Here is a 22500-nt window from a genome sequence, read left to right as displayed (position 1 = left end):
GCCATTAGTCTTGGGACAAAAGAAGGACTTTCTTTATCCCACAGGTCCTAGGTCGGAAAAGTTTAAGCAACACACAACACAGCCAACTTCACAACAAAAGATATTGCAATATCTAGCATGCAAATTCACTTGGGCCAAAAACTTTTGAAAGTGATCGCTTCTTTTTGCGAGACCTGTTTCATGTTTTATTCTGGATTTGTGACTCATCCCCTATGCTTCATTTCGACAGGAAGAGTTTTCATCTATTTTGCACAAATGTCCCGAGTTCCTCAGTCGTAGTCTCAGGTGGAAGAAGGGCAGGCACCCATCGCACTAGGCTAGGAGCTCTTCTGTTTAAATAAAAGGCACTTTGAACTGTGTTAGAAGCCTTTTGAAGTGTCCACCCACTCTTCTCAGCCCTTTCCTAGAGGGGATATGGAGCGAGGCGGGTGATGTGGTAAAGATAAAACACAGAAAGAGTTCATGCTGTTATGAACTGATATTCTGAAACTTAATAAAAAGACATGAACATAAACAATGCCTTGACTTCCTGACAGCGTAATCAGAAGTCGCAGAAGAGTTAGCCAATTTCACTTACTTTTCAAAAACATGAGCAAACCTTGTTGTACTACCCTCATCATTTTTAATCAAAGCAACTCGTTACCTTTTCCTCAACACATCTCAAGGGGTATGTACTGTCACAAACTCAAAATGAATTTACAATGCTACTGAACTTTACTAACAACAAAGCCAAACTAGGAAGAGCAAAGATGGAACCAAAGTACAGCTACATGTGTATTAAGTGGAATCTACTAAATGGCTACCTTGCACCTTTTGCACTTGAATAAAGATTAATGGAACAAAACAGGCTTCCATCAGGTTTAGAACAATGGCCATCCTCTATTTCTTCACCTGCATAATCTGAATCACGCACTCAAAAATGACTAAACTTTGACAAGTGAAGTCAATTTGATTCATAGAGCTCATGTATCACACATGTCCTTCAAAGGGCTTTACATTGTGTACAGTATACAACAGCCTCTATTCTTAGTCACAATGATTATGCTTTAAACCTTTTGAGTGCCCTTGGGTAAGACTACCTCTCCAAGACCAAGAATGTGTTCAGAGGTCTCTTGCCCTGTCCTTCTAACAGCCTTTAAGACAGTTGGGTGGATGTGTCAAAGGTAAAACTCATAAAATCACATGGCTAGAAATGGAATCTGAATACTTTTTGAATTTAGACTGAAATGTGTCAATAGCATTGTGTAATCAAACCTGAATGCTTTTGTTAGGTCTTTTTCAAATTTAGGTCACTATTTTGCCAACTCTTTACCATATTTTAATAAAGTTCTTGGCAACATCTTTGTTTTAAAGAATTGTTTTGGTATAGGCACTGAAGGTCCGGTAGCATATTGAAGACCCAGTCTAATACAACCACAGTTAAAATGGAACAGGACATTATGTATATCAACACTACACTGTTCACCTTCACATACCAAGAAACCTATTTGAACCTTCACTTCAAAGACAGAAAGTTCATCAGCTTCTCCACAGGTAGAGGCATTCCCTATTTATATTAAAGAGGTATTTCAGCAAATTATCAATGTCCTTCCATGAAGTTGGGGGTCTCATACGAGATAGATTTAAAGAAAAAGATTGAATCAGTAGAGGCTGAGATGGCTTGACTATTAATCCCTCGTGTCAAGCTCCCAAAACAGTGGTTTCCATATTCATAAGCTCCTTGTTAATTGAACTTCATATAATATACATGGATTAATATTGGTGCAGTCCCCCTTTAAAAGAAAAAAGAAGTAAAACTGTAAATGCAATATAGTCAGCCTCCACAATCTTCTCCCTACACATTTGGGCTATAATATTAAAAAGAGAAATGAATCTCATCCTTTGATTTGCATATGGTTGATATAGCCTGTAAGATTAGAACAATGCACTGAAGAGCATTGATACTTAGATAAATCCCCTGTCCCTCTGCCTCAGTACACCACTCAACAGTTGGATGGCCATTAAATGAATCCACTAAGACAGTGAGCACCATCGAAAATCTTTTAAAACTAATTTGCCACATATGATTACTCATGTGCCTTCAGAGGAACAGTGGAGTGAGGATTATTAGCGGGAGGGATAAGTGGGGTCAGAAGAGAAAAACCACATGGGAAATTGTCATCTGGATTGCAAAACATATGAGAGACATACGCGGGGTGTGCGGGGGTGGGGGGCAGGGGGCGCACTGGCATGACAAGATATATTTAATAAATATTTCAAATAACACAAAACAACCAAATGGGGTTAGGTAATACATCTGGTTTCATATACTGTTTCAGGGCTCTGGGTTATGTGACAAGTGACAAGCAGCTCTCATCTGAGACCCTTGCCGACGCATGTGCAGGACGCAAAAAAACGAAAGTTACTGTTGCACTAGTCTGGGCATCTCAACAGTAAGGTCGAGCTCTGATTGGTCACAGTTACATTTTAGTTGAATTTAAATGTCAGGGCGTTCCGCCACCGTCTGTTTATTGCAATCCAAGACAGCCGTGTCCCGAGTGGATTTCATAAGGCCGAATTGTCAGATTGTTAAAATGCAATGTAAAATCTGCCTTAAAAATAAGCATGTATGTTTATTTAGCATGTTTGATTTGTCCATATGTGCTCGGGCTGTGTTCCCCAAGTGGTAGGCCAGGTCTCAGTAATGAGTTTTTATTTGTTTTTTTGCCCCCCCGGCTTGAATTTCAAACTCCGCCTATGGTGAGAGATACAATTCATAATAGACTGTTCTCTCTCAATATTTCCATACTTTCATCAAGAACAGTTTATTACACACAAATATCTGTGTAAATAAATCTGCCCTGCTGTGAGTAGCAGGTTGTGATGACAGAAGCCATGAATGCAAGCTGGGAATAAGGAAATGAACAAGAATGTAAATGAAAAGGGGCACAGAATCCTCTGTGACTTCATCATCAGTGACATTTGAATATTTCCTATTTGTGTTCTCCAGAGTAAGTTCTGTGACGGTAAGACAAATACATGATGCAATTAAATGGCTCTTAGCAGCCAAGCTTCCAGGAAAGAAGAAAGTAGGGCAGATAGCACTAAGTAAATGACATGGAATTATTAAGTAGAAGCTGAGGAGACATGAGGCACAAGAAGTGTCATGACCCTCAAGTATCCTTTTATCTCCTGAATGGTTGAACATCTCTTGCATCCTCCTCCTCCTTTCATCAACTCGCTTGCTCTTTCCTCTCCAGATGCTAATGTTGCTCCCACCATCTCTGATGTCACTCTTATCCTTCATTTCTCTCACTCAACCAGCCTGTTTCTTTTCCTCACTTTCCTTTTTCCTTTGTCTATCTCATATCTCCTCCATCTTCTAATGTCTCTACTGTCCCACTTTTTAAAGCATTTTTTCCCCCCATGCCTTATTTAAGTATATGCCAGCTAAAACAGCATGTTCAATCAATCCTAATTTTAATGAAGCTTGTTGACAAATTGGCCTCTAGCAATTTGGACAAATGCACAGTCAAATCCACCATCTTTCCAGAATAATGAGACAATTAATATTAGCTCGCTGACACAACCTTAATTAGAGGCAACTTATCATGACCTCTGGCCTTCCTCTGGAGTGAGAAAACAGTTGATAACACATTAAGATGCAGTCTCGAGATACATTGTGTTTATTAAACTTAAGCTATCAGGAAATCGTAACACAACTCCCTGAGGCATTTCCAGAGGTAGCATCCCTGTGTTTAAGGTAGATGACATTAAATAACCATTAATTGGCAATCAAGGGGTCGGATGCGAGTCATGTTCGCAAAATTACAGGCTGGCTATTTGTTGAAGGAATCCCTGCATAATAAAAAGTGTACAGAAGACATTTTTTCTAATTTTTTATGTGCAGTGTGCACATAGTTTCATAAATGAGGCCCCTAGTACTTTTAGCAAGCTTGCTTCTTCTCTAACAACTAGGCCACTGCCACACTCCTCCCTTTATGTTTTATTGTGGATGCTCCACCTTTCTTTTCTCATCTCATCTGTCTCTCTCAATTAAACACGGCAATGATCAGAGGGGCTTCTGGAGATGCATCTTTAAGCTTTAATACACTTTGAATAATTAACAAACACGTGTGCAAACATACACACTCAACACATACACACACAAACACAGCTGAGTCTATCAGCGGCAGGCAGCTCCCCCAGCCAGAGAGACCCAGAGGGAGAAGGGAACCTTGCTCTGTGCCAACCCCAGCCCCAGAGCCTCTGAGCTGGGCAACTCGGAGCTGCGTACCAGCCTGTGCTCCAGCAACAATGGTAAGACAGATGTAACGCTGACACCCTTTAGCTGAAAGACGCAAAGAAAGGGTATCTGGCACCAGCTAATTGACTTGTTGAAGGAATGAGGGAGTGGGTGAACAAGAGGGTAAGAGCTCATTTGGTTAGAGATCAAAAAGGGAAACCCGTATGGAGAAGGCTGGCGTGGTTCATGGCATGCTCCAAGCAGGGATTCTGTCGGGGTATGTGTGGCTGGCTGTGTGCACGCACGTGCAAACAAACAATCCTACAGCAGCTAGTTAACTTGACAGAAAGATAGGACACTAGGAACATAGGACATAGGACACTAGAAAGATAGGACACTAGGGTTGAAACAAAACACCAAACCCACAATTCAGTTCGTATCACGCTAGGTCTATAACGTTAGCTAATTCTTTGTGGGTAACATAACATTACGACATCGTTCAACACGCTCAGTTATTTTGAGTATGATTGTTTTTGCCATGGTTAACAACTATGGGATAACCCACAAATTCATCAGTAATGTTAAATGTATAGATAGACTAGTAATCTTATGGTAGTTTATCCAGCTAGCGAGCACACCCCGGTCTGTCTGCTTCACTCTCCCGGTGGCAAGTTTTTTTCAAGGCTGGTGAGCCGACAACAGCCCCGGCCCGGGCATACAACCGCAGCCCGCAACCAGCACGGTCAGCACTTAACTCCGGTGCTAATACTAATAGTTATTTAAATATGTGGTAGCATTGCATATGGACGGGAAGGAGAACTCTGGGAGCTGCAAGGGGTGTGTAGCAATTCTGCCTTCTCAAACCATGACACAGGTTAGTGGATCTGAGTGTCGCAATTTTGGTTTTATATCACATATCGTTAAAGCCCTAATATACACTGTTTGGTCTAACCAACTCCCTCATTATGGTTATTCATCCTCTAATTAGCGGCACAAAGGCAAACACTGATCCACATATCTATATTCACCTTCTGTTCTTCTATCAGGCTAGGCTACAAATCCACCAGTTCAACCCCTTGTGCAGCGGCAATGCAACATGGACCTACTGCATTTCACTGAATGGAAGGTGTAAATGGGAAAGAAAGGAAGCAACCAGAGATAGGGGATGAATTGGGCAAAGGGAAGAAAGAGGGTGGGTGGACTGAAAAGGGAAAGATGTCGAAAGAAAGAGGGAGTTTAGGATGGAAGATAGGAGGTAAGGAGATAGGGAAAAAAGGAAATAAAGAATAGAAAAAGAGGTAAAAGAAAGGAAAATATGAAAGAAGGAGTGAAGAAAGAAAGAAACAAGATCACACTAAGTCAGGGTTGGTGAGTTGCAGTTTCACATATTGAAAAGGTCAGAGTCTCGATAGTTAAATAAACTGTTTCAGAACAGCTGATGCAGAACAAGCACTGGCTCATAATGAGCATGTCTTTTGACGGATTCAGAAGACTTCACTCAGTCTTAATGAATGAATCACACCAGACCTAAATAAATACCCACTTGAAGCTACAGTATGCCTTCCAAAAAACATGAAGAAATAAATATAAATATCAACAAATCTAAAACCAACACTATCCAAGACCTCAATAGTCTTTGTGGCAATCCTGAGAGGGGTATGCCTCATATGCAACTAGGCACAAAGTATCAGTGTGGAGGATGGTGGATCATGCAGGAGACCCTAACCATGCCCTTATATTTTTTTTCTTCTTCCATAACTGCAAAAACTTTGGCATCAGACAAAAAAATCAAAAAAAACAATGTACAGCAATAAGTCATTCATATTATGAAAAGGTATGTGTGCTTGCACAAATTTGACAGGTGGGTGGGGTGCCGGATGAAATTGCATTGTGTTAGAGTGATGGTTTGGAATAATTTCACCCTAGGGTCCTGTGCACTATGACCTCGAGCCAAACAACCCCCCACAAGCTTCCAATGTGCAAACTCAGTTATTGAATTGACTTGGCTTTGATGCCCTTCCAAATATGTTTCTTTTGTAGCATCAGTTTGTGTGCTCTTCATAGTTACTTTCAATATGTGCAGGCAATATTAGCATACTCTCAATAACCAAAAGCCCAGGACTAATGACACAACTGTTGTTGCATAGAGATGTTACACAAAAAGAAAAAGGAAAAAAAAAGCAGTCACTTCCTGTCAAACCTCCCATCTGGGGCTATTACTTGGCAGCCATTTTGTGTCTCTGCTGTCAATCATGTTACGGAATTAATTCATTTGTGGGACATTAAATATCCTGGGTGAAAAGCGACCCCATGCAAGATGAATGAAATGACTTAATTAACAAGTGAGCGAATTACAATCAATGAATAAATGAATAAGCAGGCGAGGTAGTAGACAGGAAAATAAATGCAAACAAACCTCTTTTTCTATTACCTTTTTCTGTTGCTTTTTTTAGCATTGTCTTATTTTGTCTTATTTCCATTTGAAGTCATTTGAAGCAACCCCCGGGCCGGGCGTTGGCCCAGTCATCTCTACCAAACCAATGCTGGCATTCATTGGAGCAGAGCAAATTTGTTTGTCTCTGTGTTTGTTTATCCTGGTGTTTGTTTCTGTCATTGTTTGTGTTCATACATATTTCTGCTGATGGCCTTCTCAAGTGTTTCTCCAACTCTTTCTCCGGCAATTTTCTGCCTGGTCGACCCTAATGTTCCTCCCGGTTTATCTGCTGTCACAACACAGCTGATTTATGTATATTTACATGCCAGGAAGTGACATCAGAGAATTACATTTGCTTCATGAGGGCAACAACTATACATTAGCGGTTATCCGTTTGCACACAGGATGAATTTTTGTGATGTACCTGTGGCACAGTTTCACAGATTCTGTGAGTTTTATCAGATATGAAGTGAAGTCAGCCTCAAGAAATTTGACAAATGCCTTTGGGAAGATAACCAGTGTAGTGTGAATTCAATCACTTTGGCAACCTACTGCTAATGGCACAGGGGGAAACTATTTCAGGCAGCGGAGATGGGCAATATTGCTTTCAGCAGGGGCTACGAACTGGCACATTGGAACAAAATCAAGGCTAGAGGAGATAAATGCAAGATGACTGAACTACTGCTGTTGGCTGAAGTGCGGATATGCATTGCTTCAAAATGCCAATTTAATGACAGAGAACAGAAGGTTACATCGAAAACACAGGCATCCAACAACAATAATCCTGTAAGGATGTCCTGATCACACTGGTATGTTTGTGTGTGTTGATCAAAATGCAGCATGAACTCCCTTGATTTTCAAAGTGTCTTGGTAACCATGGTGACGCCTGCACCAAAAAGACACGAGAAAACCAAATACGAAAGAATATCAAATAAAAAAACAGACACGCCTGCTTCATGCCCATCCACACTGAGTACTTTAAGAGTGAGAGAAGGAAGTAAAAAGAAAGTACAGAAGGCAACGAAAGGCTGAATTTGTGTCCATGCAACACAAAATGTTACTCGGACAAAATAAGATGTGTTGTCTTATAGCGCAGTTGATAGCAAAAGAATGAGAAGAAAAGAAAATAATGTCAGCCTTGCATTAAGGTGATTTTTAAATTGCCCAAAATAGAGACAAAGATGAATAGAATGTGTTTGAGTGTTTAGCGCGACTTACAGAAGACAGAAAAGTTCACTTGTTTTCGTCAGTGTGTGTTTCTTTGTTTGCGGGGAAGACAGTTAGAATTGGTGGCCTAGGCGAAGACAGAGGGACTGTGAAAGTGAGTCACCTCCTGGAAAGATGAGGGTTTTCATGCAAATATAACATTTGGGACGGTAGCGCACTTCCATTTGCATACTCATTCACCGCGACTATTTTATAAGTGAATAGATTCAGAGCTGCTTGGAGTACAACAGCTGCTGCTGGGCCACTCATAGCAGCACTTATTCACACACACACACGCACACACACAAACACACACACACAGACAGACACACACACACACACAAAATGGTATACAGGTTCCAGCTGCATCTTTAGATGCCATTGTGCCATACTTGTGTGTGCATGAGTGTGCACATGCATTAATACTCATGAATGGATTAACAGTTAGCTTTGCATGTCTGCCCTTCTGAAACATTTTGCGTTAGTATTTGTGAGATCATGTTTATTTGCATGTGCTCATGGATGTTTGTGCGTACCCTCACCTCCGAGGTGTTGACTCGTCCTTCCTGGAAGGAGCAGTCGCTGGCATCCTGCGTGCACATGTGGCGATATTTGCACCAGTGACAGGGGAAGTTTCCATTGACACAGGAGAGGCACCTAGAGCAAGGGAGAATGTGACAGACAGAGGAGACAAGGAAGAGTTAAAGTTACAAACACAAGTAGTTCTGCCCGTGGCCGTCCATCCAACCTCATTCAGGAAGTACAGAAATGCTAAACTATAGGTCCGAGCTCAAGTTTTGTCAATATCAAATTTTTCAAAAAAAAAAAAAAGAACTGACAAGTTTACTTTTTAGTTGTAATGTGTCATGCTCAGTATGTATCCTGGTCCCAATAAAAAATAAATTAAAATCTAAGGGATCAAACGTGATTGGTCAATGCTACTCGGACTACAAACTGGCTAGAATTGGAAACCATATTTTTGACAGCAACACCTTGTTCCGGGGCTGACAAATTCTGCATTCATTTGCAGATATCTGTTTATAGAGATAAGTCACGCTCAAAAATTCACAACAAAAATTTCATCTGGCAATTTTGCTTTTAAGATTCTTGAACACACAAATAAAGGGCGCTTGTCCCTCCCTCATATCCACTACTGAGGTGCCTTTGAGCAAGGCCCTTAACCTCGAAAACGGTATATATGAATGTGTGCAACTGTGAGAATTTGATCAGGGCATTCCTGCAAAAGAGTGGCTGCCTCTCAGTGAACCATCCCTGAATAAATAAAGGTTAAAACTATTTAAATAATAATAATTCTCATCTCATTCTGCCTTCACATCCTCCCATTTGAAGCTGAAATGTCCATCCACGTTGACATTATTATTCTACACCGTTAACCAAATTTAAAGCTTTCATCTGAGAACACAGAATCAAAGGGAATGTAACGAGTAGCAACAATAGGAGACAATCACACATATCATCGAGGACATTTTTGTAAGGAGAAAAAAAAAAAGAAATTCTACTAGCATTTGCTTACTCATAATTTGTAAATTGCTAGTTATTCTATCCCACACTGATGGAAACCCAGTTATTATGACCTGGATTCATCGTAGATGAGGTACGATATACTGCAAGGTGAAATACAGACGAGAGGAAACCTTCAATGTGGGACGCGTAGCACACGCCGACAGGCCGAGGATGGACACGCATCCAAACATTCGCACAACATCAAAATGGTTATGGTCAAATCTCCTAAAATCATGTTGGAGTGACGAGTGTAAGTGTGGCCCTGTGCGTTTAGATGTTATTCCAGCTGTTGGTGAGGCCAATGCGGACGCTGAAAGCAGCTGAGAGAGAGCAGGAGCGAATCCTCTGCGATCCACTCCTCCCTTCCTCATTCTCCATGCTCGGAGGCTTACACTGAACTAAGCTGGCAGACCAAGATAAGCCTGTTTTTAAAAAACTTTTTTTCCCCCTCCTTGTTCTTCAGAGTTGAGGATGGAAAGTGAATATATATGCACATTCAAACATGGATTACCACCCAAAAACAAGGCTATCATGGCTACCAGAAACAAAAGCAATGCAAAGGAAGTTTGTACAAAAACACAAAGGTTACTTTACTTTTCACTTTACATTTAATATGAAAAGTTAAAGCAACAATTGCTTAATAGTTATTCAATTCAGCAAAGCTTTGTTTTCATGATAAAAAAGGGGGATTATTAAATCTTAGGAATGGCACATATTCCAAATTCACCCATAAGCATATCCACTAATGTGTCATGTTCAACAATAAACAATAATTACAAAGTCTGACATAAGTTGATGCTGAGTAACACTTAACTGGCTTGAAAACAGCAAGTTCTAATTGCATGTTACGTCAGTCCTCGCTCCCATACGATGTACTCGCTGTACTCAATCAGGCCTCCAAAAACTCAACCCTCACACACCTACAGTCTGACTGGGAACCTGTGGGGTCCTATGTAGCCCTCATCCAGTTATCGCTCTCCAGACTTATTTGCACATGTTGCTTTGCGCTGCTGACTGTAGTGCTGATTCAACTCATGCTACATCCTGCTAATAAAATGTTTCTCTGCTGAGAGTTAGAGGAGAAGATCGATACCACTGACAAGGCTGTACACTATGTATGAACCTACAGCCAGCAGTCTGTTAGCTTAGCATTAAGACCGTAAGCAGAGGGGTCGGCTAGCTGGACTCAGTTAATAGGTTAAACAAAATACACCTATTAGCCCCACTAAAGCTCACAGATTAACATGGTACTATCCTAATTGTTTAATACGTACAAAATCTTAGAAAGGTATTTATCTCTCGGCAAGATATTTCCAAAAATGTCAGAGTATTGCTTTATTGTTGATATAAAAATATATTGATTAATTTAGCTGTAAGACAGGCATGAACTGGGCTCCTTGTAATGTGAAAAGAAACAATCCCGCAGAGACAATCCCGCAGATAATTAGGGACGAGTTTTTCTTTAACTTGTTTTGGTTCTAAGGCACATTTACCTGTATGCTTCTGGATGTGTAGTTTGGTGGTTGTTTGCTCGCAATAAACAAAACCATGTTAAGACAACATGATGATAACGCTGTGTGTGTATATTTTAGAGTTTCATTGCCTCCCAGAAGCCAAAATGTAAAGCAAGCAGAAGCCTCTGACAGAAGTCCGTGAAAAGATGACAAACTGTTATTTGTTCATTACATGGTGGTGGCGCCAGTGTTTATGAGTTTGTGTGTTGGCCCGGCCCCATATTTAACGAGTGTTAATTTTGGACCCTGCACAGTACTGTGAAACAGTAGCCATGTCATTTAAATGTAAGAGGACGAAGAAGAAGAATTTTCAACATGCTTGAATTATTTGGTGTATCGTTACAGCCCTAATAGCCTTAGCACATTACACTGTACAATGTCTAAATCCCTACAGCCATGTAGGCAGAGTGTGACATTCACACCCCTTTCATTCTTTTTAAACCGTAAATTCAAAAGAAAACCTTCACTGTTTGACTGACAAGCGATCTCTCTGACAAGTCTAGTGCAAAAGCGCCACAGTAATGAGGCACCACAGGAGTTTAAAACCGGGGCCTCCAAACTGAAGGACAATCACTCAGCTCACAATGCCACCCTGCCACCAGAAAGACTGACTTTAAATTGGATTTCGGTCTAATCCACGTTCTGGCTTTGTCCCTCTGTCCTTGGTTTATTCAGATTTTAGAGAGTTAACTCCTAAACCGCCTGTAATGGAGTGACAGAGTGATAGGGCATTCATAGCTAAGAAGCTAGTAAGACTAGACTGAAATGCAGTGTGAGGTTTCTAATCAATGCCAGTGGATTTCCATGTGGAGATGGGTGGACTGAGGTTATGCTAACAGTCTGATGTTTGTTAGTAAAGCTGGTGAGCCAGTTCCTCCTCACTATTAACCCCAGGGTTTATCGATTTCTTGTTGCAGGGGTGTGTGTGCCCACACATTGACAGTTGTGTGTGTGTGTGTGTGTGTGTGTGTTTGTGTGTGTGTGCGTGTGCACGCTTACAGCCGCGGCAACACACACTCACAGACTGACACACACCCATGCACAAGCTTTTCGCCCCATGTTGACATCGTAGCATTCCTCTGGGTCACCTGGGCAGTGGAGACAGTAGAGCTGTCACCGCCTGGACGACTGGCTTGGGTTTGCGGTCAATAACATCCCCTGCTATTTAACAAGGCCTAGCAACAGAGCCGTGTCACAACGCCATCATCTTCTCCGAGCTTTTGTGCTAGCGAGGCCGGATCAATGGAACAAAGCTGTTGGTGTGCAAGCTGTGGCACCACACTAACATATATGAAAGTGCTCATTTGATTCTGGTCAATGTAGAAAAAAGCAACAGATAAAGCTGCCATTCTGTCCTGATTAGGAAGTATCTAAAGCTCACCAAAACATGAAAACGTGCCGATCCAAATGAATTAGTGTTAATTTAATAGCCTAATCAGTGCTTTAACCAACCACCTAGGCATGTTGTTGTGATTAAAAGCTTAGATTGGTTTGACATCATATCTATCACATATCTTTCAAGTGGATAGTGTTCAAAAGAGAGATAAGACTGGCTGTGCTATGTGAACTATAAATAGGCCTCTTTGTGTTTTATCCAATTAAGCTCCAAAGTGAGCAGCGATAGAATGATGCATACATCATTAAGTTATACAGCACAGGAACCAAATGATAAGTTTAGATTCTCAACAGGGGACTCAGACTCATTAGAAGATACTTACTGCATCTTGTCACGATGTCCAAAAGCAGTACGTCTGCGAGTCTCAACCCACAGTTTAATTAAAGCACATCACACTTATTGAAAACTAAACAACTCTTGCGACAAAAATCAACTAATGGCAAATGTAATCACAGGAAAGTTTAACTCTAAACTGTTTCCAACATGATGGGTCCAAAAGTTGCCAGTGTATATAACGCAACTGTGGCCTCTGAACAGAACAGCAGGTCTGCCTGAAAGTGAGAGCCCTTCATGGGGGCCGGAGCGTGGGCTGGTCCCCTCCCTTGAGTGCTTCTTTTCACTGCATAGATTTCAGCCCCTTTCATATTGTAATGGTCATGGTGGCCTGAGGCTGCGGCGTTAACCTTTCAGCTGTGTGGGATGCATTATTCCTGACACAATGGACACAATCCATGTCTCCTTCACTAACACTCTGCTTTATATCTCTCTTTCCCTCTTCATGCCTCCTTGTTGTCTATTCCCTCACCAGCTCTCAGGGAATGAGAGCTTACTTCCGTGTCACACTCTTTCCTCTAGCGCTCTTCCTCCCATTGGTTTTTTCTTACTCTCTTCAGAGACACATTATTCCTCCTCCCGAATGCTCAATTAAACTATTCCAAACCTCTTTTTTAATGCAAATTTCAAATATTGGAAGAGCGTATGCAACTAGCTTGCAGCAAAATTTGCTGTGCCAAGCCTGCGCCTTCTGTGTACTCCCTCTGGCTGTGCTTGCACCTGTTTATGTGTGTTTGTATGAGAATGTGTAAGGCTGGTGATGCAGGTGCTGCATCCACCTTTGAGCACATTGAGAGAGGCTGTGTGAAGCTGCACACGAGCGCTTGCCTGCAGGCTGCTCCGCATGTGCATCTGTGCTGATACTGTTTGTCTGTGCGTCTGCTGTTGCGAGGCCTGTGCCACTCTTTCACCTACCCACCACGCCCACGAGGAGAACTCCATTATCTGCCGATTAATGCCGCTGGCGCCGGCGCCCGACTTCCTACAGGCGGTGTCAAAGATTCAGAGGGGAAAGGTGACGACAGAGGGGGAGTGGTGTATAATATGTGGGTTTATGTTACAGCTGCTGCAGTGATAACTGCACTGTAGTTTTACAGTCCTGCGGGGGCCAGCGAGGCAAACACCAAAAGGCTTAAACAGCAGCACGCCTGTTTATGCAGCAAAGAGAGGAGGGCTAGGTGGGCTGGTTAATCATGGGTACAGAGCATAAACACACACACACACACACACACACACACACACAATGAGAAAACGCTTCCTGCATGCACAAAAATATGCATAAATATACACTACAGTGCAGTTACTTTGACACGTCCTGTATGCTCTTTAACTCACAAGGAACAAACAGAAACACACACACACATTTACAAAATGAATCAAAGCCATTGAACTAGGCCTGGGGGCCCTGAGAAGTGGCCCAGGTGAGCTCTCTCTCCAAGCCCACTCCATTATGACGATCTTCACACAGGCACCCCGGCTAGAGCTAATTAACAGTCTATTACTATGCAGATATATTCAGGGCCAAAAGCAGAGTGCAGGCAATAAATGGGCTTGATGAACGAGAGAGGGGCAAGATAAGGGAGGTCTGGGGGATGGGGGGGGGATAGAGAGGGCTTAGAGGGGCCAGGGCCGTGGGGAGGAAGAGAGGGGTAAAGAGAGGGTGGGGGAAAAGAGAGTAATAGGCAGACAAGAGGAAGGTGGGAAGGCAGGAAAGGAAAAGAGGGCCAGAGGGAAGGATGGTGACATGAAAGAGAACCAAAACAGGACACTTAACACTCCTTATTACTAGGTGCTTGTAATGCTGGGGATTCAGGAATTAAAGATTATGGTCCTAATTTGTAGTTTTTAAAAACTTTTTCAGTGTTTGGTGTGGGAACTTTTTTGTTTTGTTATAGCAGAGGAACCAGAGGCTTAATTTATTTCCTTGGGCGTAGTTTATTTAATGTGTTTTTGGTCTTTTAACTTTAGTTGCATTAAAAATGCATGCACACAACAACAATTATGATCACACAAAGACACTTTGGAGACAAAGTCCTTACGAGATGGAATACAATTTGATTTTTTCTGTATTGGTTTCAATGTCCTGATATTCTGACTCTCGTTTTCGCCCCATTCCTTTCTTTTACAAGGGGTGTTCAACTCATCAAGAAAGAAAAAGAAAAAAACCCTCAAAGGGATTTTATTCTTAATTGAGGTTATTTTGAATGATTGATTGAATGACATTAGTGGAGAAAGTCCTGCTGCCATCACTCTACGCTTGGCAAGAGAAAGAGAAATCCACTCTGAGTGTGCCACAGATGCATTTTCATTTCAGGTGTATTGACACAAAGTGCAGATACCTAAATGAGAGGATGTGACTCTGTGCCAGGTGGGGGACACTGGAGCGAGAGAGAGAGTGAGAGTGTGTGGAACAGTGAATCCCACTCAGTGACTTAAGAGCAGCAGCCAAGAGCCATTTAGGGAATGACATTTTATTTATTTTCATTTAACCTTTATTTAACAAGGCAGGTCAATTAGGAACACATTCTTCATTCATTATCCGGCCCATCTCACTGCTGCTCTGCTTCCCTCTCTTCTCTCCCCCTCTTCTCTTTGTGCAAGTTCAACTGAAAATCTTCACTGGCATTTAAAGACAAAACCACTGTTAAGGGTGAGCAATTCATTTTTTCCAGACTAATTTTGTAATTTAAACTCCAGGTCTGTAGTTCGTGGTCTAGATAGTATTAAACAATATACACTGAGTTTTTGCCCCCATTTTGCATGAGCTGAACTCAAAGATCTAAGTCTTTCTCCATGTACACAGAAGGCTAATTTCAAATATTGTTCACAAATCTGTCTGAATCTGTTTTAGTGAGGTGTTCTCTTCACAGATGAACCCTAACCCTAACATCAGATACTGCCCCCCATGAGTTTGGGGTTAGGCATTAGCTCCTCTCTCTTGAAAAAACTTGCCAACATGTCACAATTAATGACTTGACCATTGAACTTGGTTTTATATTATATACAGATTTAGTTGCCTATTGATATAAAAGGAACTTTAATGGTAATTAAAGATAATGATAAAGTTGTTTTGCAATACTGAATTACATTTTAACTTAATTTTGTAAACATTGTTTGTAATGTAAATGTTGAGTCTACAATGTATTGCTTATGATATTGTCATTAAAATTAGCAAATGAAAAGCATTTAGCAACTACTGGCCGAGCTAAAGCTTATGATGCTATCGTCGTAAGCAGTGTCTGATGTTAGGCAAAAAAAATGCTTCCAAGGAAAGACTGCTGCTGCCCTGAATCGAGTTTTAAGGTAAAGCTAAAACAATGATAAGATTCTGACCACTGTCTACCCGCCAGCCTAGACTCTTCATACATCAAACTAACAGAAGAAAGTTTCTTTTGAACCAGCATGCAGAGAGAACATAAAATTATACAGACAGCAGCAGTTTCACTTTATAATTTGTCCACAATACCTAAATAACGCTCATTAGCTACAACTGACAACAACCAACAAGTAAAACAACGTTCACGTCTACAGCTCTTTAAGATGTCACACTGGGACTTATGTTTCAAATCTTGGCTTGGCCATTTGAATGGCAGTCTAATAAATTGCAGTTTTTAAACAAAACAATGAATTGTTTTGTCAACTACTAATAATATTGCATAAACGGAAATAACACTAACTTTAAGACTTAAAAGAAAAGACTATAGTCTAGGATTAATGATTCGTTTATTAACCAAATTTGAATAGAGTACATAGAAAAGGCGTAGTCTCTCCAATGTTGCTCTCCTTCCGTGCTTTTCTTACTTAAATTAAAAAGTCAGCCACTCATATAAACAAACACATGCAAAAACAGTGCTGGAAAGCATATCAGTAGTCCTATTCTTAAATTAGGGATAATTAATTTCCAAGAAACACGACTGACGTGTTTTAGCCTCCCAAGCTTGGCTGCCCTTCTAAGTCTTGCATGGTTAGGAATCGATTTATTATTTCACTCACCAGTAGTCCCTTTATTGCTTGAGATTTAATTAACTAATTGATTTGTAAAAAGCTTGAATACATTGAATAACGAATTGGCAAAGGTTGCATGCTGTCTTCTTCCTTCTCCATTATAGGAGTTATTTGCAGACCTATATTTTAGCACCACTGCTTTTGAGAAAGAACCACAGTCACTCTTCTATTGATCAATGCTGTCCAGCAGCATGCTGGGACTAGGCATATAGCCTACAAAGATGTTTTCTCACTCCTTTCTTCTTCTTCTAACTCCATTCACACTTAGCCACAAACTCTTTATATTGCAATACGAGGTAAAACTTACGATTGGTGGACGCTGCAGTTGTAGAAGACAAAGTCCACGCTGGCAAACTTCTTCCCTGTCTCCTTTGATTTCAGATACAACTTTATAACACGTCGATCACCTACAAGGAGTCACAAAACACCATATTACTAGTGCTATTGTTTGTTTTTTTGAGTCTTCAGTATACGTATAGCAAACAACTTATAATATATAAACTAAGTGAATGGAAAAGGTGTCATGAACCCAGGATCAAGACCACGCCAGGTAAGGTAGTCTGAGATGTCATCAGCCTCATTTTAGGTGTTCCTTGTCAATTCCTGTATAGCTGACATATTGGAGCCACAATGTTGCTGCTGGAAAGTAAGCAGAGCCTGTAGCTGAATCAATAGAATTACGTGTTTTTTTTTTTTTTATTAAAGATTTTTTGGGGGGCATGTCAGGCGAGAAAGGGGAGAGAGAGGGGAGAGAGAGGGGGAATGACATGCAGCAAAGGGCTGCAGGTCGGAGTCAAACCTGCGACCGCGTCGAGGAGTGAACCTCTATACATTTTATATTTGTGCAGCATTAAACAAAACTGCTAAACCTTAAAGCCCTGAAGAAAGTAAAGTCGTCTTCCCATCAAAACATAAGGTTGATACTTTTTATTTTTTCAGACACCAGGCAGATACATTAAGCTCCAACGTGTTCAGTTTTACTAACTACTTACTTACTACTAACTAAATAAGTACAGAATTTTAAATTCTACTAGATTTAGCCAATTACCATCTGTTAGCTAGAGCAAAAACAACTACATCAAAGTCACTCTGATTCCACTATCTAGCTGCTACTGTAAATTAACACAGAAATATAATAAGATTTCATCGCTGTCATTTTAACAAGGCAGCATATCCTACCTACCTAGCCGGCTAATTGGCTATTTGGTACAATTCTTTTATTCTGAAAATGAATGACAGGATAACAAGTATTTGGTTATAATACACTTTGAGGTTTCAAATAATTTTCCATCAAATAGCATGCAGAGTGCGAAAGAGTCCAAGTCAGAGATCTGGGAACTTCACTCCATAATTCTATGATTCCACATCTTTCTCACACCCTATATGTTGGTTTTGTTGGGATATGTTTCTTTTTTTACCTTGGTCTCGTGTGATGGGGGACACCTCTTTTGTAGAGGGGGACAGGCAGAAGATCCGTCCACCATAGATGCGTCCTTCTGTCTCTACATAGTCCTCGAAGGAGCAGTTCACTCCAGCAGACAGACTGGGCACATTCTGCGTCTGAAGAGACAACTGGGAGAAGGGAGGAAAGCAGAAAGGTGAGAGACAACATAAATCTAAAGTCGATTAACTTCCTGAGTGATGTAATAAGCCAGATTCCTACTGCCCCACAGCAGAAATTGCTGGTGTGGTTTTTGGCTTTTCAGCTCAAACTCAAAATGATGGACAGATTGCCAGCGATGACTCAAGAACAAGCTTTATTTCATTTCACATTTATCTTGCTCACTTGTGCTGTACATCTTTCTTATCCGCCACTTCTTCCCGTCACACAAACAATACTCACACATACACACACACTGACACATCTAAACACACATACAGCAACACATTGTACCTGCACTTCTGACATAGTGACAGAGACAGTGTCGGGTTGGACGGAGAGTCGGACACACTGCTCCACTCTGGTGGTGAAACGCTGAGGCTCCTCGGCTCGCTCACAGTGATCCTTCCTCGAACATCTAGAGCAGGACAATATACTACAGTCACATCTCCGTTCAAAAAACCCTCCGAAAATTTTAATTCTGAATATATTAATATATTAAATCAACACTAATACTGGTTGTTTAGGCAGTTTGTTTGTTATCATGGATAAAGATATTTGAATTAATGTCATTAGCTGCTGATAGATAATCACAGACTGGAATATGTCAACTTTTACTCAATGCTGTTTCAAAACTAATTAAATTTTTTTTTCAAATGCTATAAAATTGAATAAGACACCCCAAAATTAATGAGAGTAGAGAATTGTACTTGCCAAAGAGCATTGTGTGGAATCAATCATGTTTTTTTGGGTAATTACAATTAGGTAATTAAAAAGAACATTGATATAGGAAAATGGGTCAATTTGACCCGTGGACAACATGAGGGTTAAACAACTCCAGGATGCAGGTATAAAAATTAGGATTGTAGCATTTGGTATCCTGACATCAATATGTATCTGTGTTGTAGTATATAACCAAGGGTGGCAATGCTCAAAATTTATCCATGAGTTAAAGAGGTTTAAGAGCACAAAAACACAGTCAAACATAGAGCCCAGCACACAAGCAGAGTGAAAACCAATTGGGGCACACTTGCATTAGCTGATTGGCTCTAGCTACTCAGTGGCTAATTCATCAGCTGCTTGGCTGTCAGCTGATGGGTACTTTCCAATCATTTTAACAAAGGTGTACATGGTGGCCTTCAAAACCTGACAACTCACTATTCCTCTGATCATGTTATGGCATTATTTACATCATCAGGATTCAGTGTAAATATAAGTACAGTGTGTAATTGTTTGGATTTTCAGCACAATCCTCGTTGCAGTTCTGATTCTTTTAGATCTACCTCATAAAGCAACTTTTTTTTTAAATTAAATCTGTTTTATACAACTCTAATTTGCTTGTAATAGTCAATTCATTGAAACAAAGTGTCTCAGATTTAATAAGAAGGTTTATGTAAGTTTACTGACCAGAATGTTTTTCTCCCTGAGCACTAATTACATGCTTATGAATTTTGAATTGGCCAACTTGAGGCTGTTCATCAAACAATATTTGAACCAACCTCGCCCCATAACTTTCCATTCTGAGAATAGGTGCGTCTGTGTCCAAAAACTTTTTTTTAACTTTACAAAACTGACAACCCAACAGGCACTCAGAAGTGTGCTATGTTACCCCCATTACAAAGGTTATTGGCCCTCTCTATGACTCGTCGACCCTCTAAATGTGGGCATTCTGAACAGCAAAAGTACTTTTACCGTAATTAAACAACATGATATACAAACCGTCAATTTTTGTTAAGTTGATTTTGAGCCTACACAGACTTGAGTTTAAGCAACAAACTCTCATAGATTTATGAAAAAGCAGGTATTTATCACCGTATTTTTACAATGTACATGCAACTATCACGGAGGAGCTTTGGAGGTAGACAGCTTTTAATTTGTCATTCAAAAATGTCTTACGGACAATCTAGGTATATGTTGGCAACATTAATAAATATGCATTTTCATGTTTCTTTGATTTTGGGGGATTTCTGTTGTTGTTGTTGAACATGACCCTGATAAGAATGTAAATGGTGCTATTTGCTGGGTTAAACATACCAATGTAATGCCAAGCAGGTCTAGATAATACTGGTAACCACAATCATAAATATGACTAGTTGATAAATTTCCATCATTCAGTCCATCAAGGTAAAAGATTAGAATGAACTGCAGATCACAACATAGTACATGGACTTATGTATTACATGCACTTACACATTATGTAGCACACACCAACCACAGTGAGGGTCAGCTGATCCCAGGCAGGCTCCACAGGAGCTGTACTGCTCACAGCTCTCCACTGGTACACGGGTGACCTTAAAATAAGAAAACACACAGGAAGACCCAGTTAAAATTGCACGCAAACCTAGAGCTGGGCGATATGGAGAAGAACCAAATATCACAATATTTTTGACCAAGTACATCAATGTCAATATTGCAGCGATATTGTAGGATTGACCATTGGTGCTTTTGCAAAATATCACCACAATGACAGTTTCAATATATAATCACCAATAATGTGGAATAATGACTAAGTGGGTAGAGTAAAATAGGTCCGGTTGGTTTAGAAAATGACATCACTTTACTATAATGCAGCCTTTAAAATTAGGGAAAGACAACACACAGTCATATCACCATAATGTGATATCCGTGATGTAAGACTAAGCATACCCATATATCAATGTAGCTATAATATTGATATATTGGCAACCCCTATGCACACCCCACCTTCAAACAGTTTCTAACCATATAGGCCTGGTGTGCGCTGAAGGTGTCCTGAGCCTGGAACATGAGATTAAAGAAACAAGCCCACTGTGACAATCAGAGATAAACAGTTCTGGGGGTGTTGCTAACAACTCCACACTGCTGCATACAAGTCTAGCTAGAGGGAGTGAAGTAGAGGTTTAAACAGATGTAAACACAAACGGGTTAAGATTACACCCTCTGACAAACATCTCTTTGTGATTTACTGTGTGCTGCCCGCAGCTCTCCACTGGACCAGAAACACTGATGCACGTAAGCAATTTACTTTGCGCGATACTAAACACAATCTAGAAAAAGTAAATAGCTCACATCTGTCCCCTGGAGCTAGAAACTGAAAATAATCTTAAATGTCTGGACAACACCCTTTCAGACTCAGACTTATGTATACGTTCATTTATTTACTTCCCATTATGTATAAGTTCATATGTGACAGACTAACAACTGTGCATTTTCCCCTTGCATTATTTATTGTTCTCCTTGGATATGTATTGATCGTTTTCCATTTTTGCATGTTGAAGAAGTTTTAATGACCTCTTTTACCATTTAACTGGTAAAATGAAAAGTGGAATACAAATGAACTGAATTTTATAAAAGTCAAAGAAAACTGATCCGAAAGCCACTGCCTAAATTCCCAACAGCCTCAGCTGTACTTTGTGTTTAGTGCTAATGTTAGCATGCTATTGCGCTTAAAAAAGGGATGAACATGGTAAACATGTCAGCTGAACACATCATAAGCGTATTTGTATGTTGATGTTAGCATTTAGCTCAAAGCTGAAGCACAGCATGTTTGCAGACTTGGATTTGTGGGTCACTGCTGCATCCATTTTGATCATTCTTTTCCTAACCTGTCTTTTGCAAGTGCCACAAATGTATGGATGTGTACTTACAAAATGATAAAATGCCCCTTTAATTCCCTTCAATGAACCCATTTTGCCATGCTATTTTGCCTCAACTTCACCAACACGTATTCCAAAGCATAATGCCCCGTTAACATCTTTAATTAAAAACACATACACATATGTTCCTTTAAAAAACTTCAGCATTAAAACAGGAGTTGCAGTAAGGAAATACTTGATAAACGTTTTTACACTGAAACCTACAAATTGTTGACAGATTTCTGCGCTAGCCTCCATTAGAACATATTCCTTAGAATATTCTAAGGTACATAACACCCGTGAGATAAGCATCACAGGTTACTCCGTTTCTTCACTAAATCTCTACTGGCTGCCATATGTGTGTCTGCATGACAAAGACGAGATGAAATGTTAATGATCTCTTTGGGGAAATTGGAGAACTTGGGTATTAAGAGGGACACCAAACAGTGTGGTCCAAATTCACCTGCCTCTTAAAATGCAACCAAAGAAGTACACGAACATGAGAGGACGGAGTAAGAGGAAGTACTATTTAAGAAATCCATTCCCACAAATAGTTGTCTTTACACTAGTCATTAAAAAGACATATTTTCTGACGCTGCCTTCGTTTTCACCATCCACCATCTGTCCACACGATTATCAGTAAGAGTTA

General features: G+C 40.4%; 1 protein-coding gene across 2 annotated transcripts in view; it reads right to left on the bottom strand.

Moving 5' to 3' along the window:
* The window catches only part of plxna1a (plexin A1a), a 239102-nt gene that overhangs the window by 89526 nt on the left and 127076 nt on the right, over positions 1 to 22500 (bottom strand). For both annotated transcript variants that reach the window (XM_034875903.1, XM_034875904.1), the window contains exons 5-9: positions 20428 to 20528; positions 18532 to 18655; positions 18056 to 18209; positions 16945 to 17044; positions 8408 to 8522 (exon numbers count right to left, since the gene is read on the bottom strand). In XM_034875903.1, coding sequence (XP_034731794.1) covers positions 8408 to 8522; positions 16945 to 17044; positions 18056 to 18209; positions 18532 to 18655; positions 20428 to 20528 — 594 coding nt within the window. The remainder of the gene's footprint in view (positions 1 to 8407; positions 8523 to 16944; positions 17045 to 18055; positions 18210 to 18531; positions 18656 to 20427; positions 20529 to 22500) is intronic.

Source organism: Etheostoma cragini, chromosome 7 (assembly GCF_013103735.1).
Source record: "Etheostoma cragini isolate CJK2018 chromosome 7, CSU_Ecrag_1.0, whole genome shotgun sequence".
NCBI lineage: Eukaryota > Metazoa > Chordata > Actinopteri > Perciformes > Percidae > Etheostoma > Etheostoma cragini.
The sequence above is the reverse complement of the archived record's forward strand: the minus strand, read 5'-3'. Positions and strand labels throughout refer to the sequence as shown.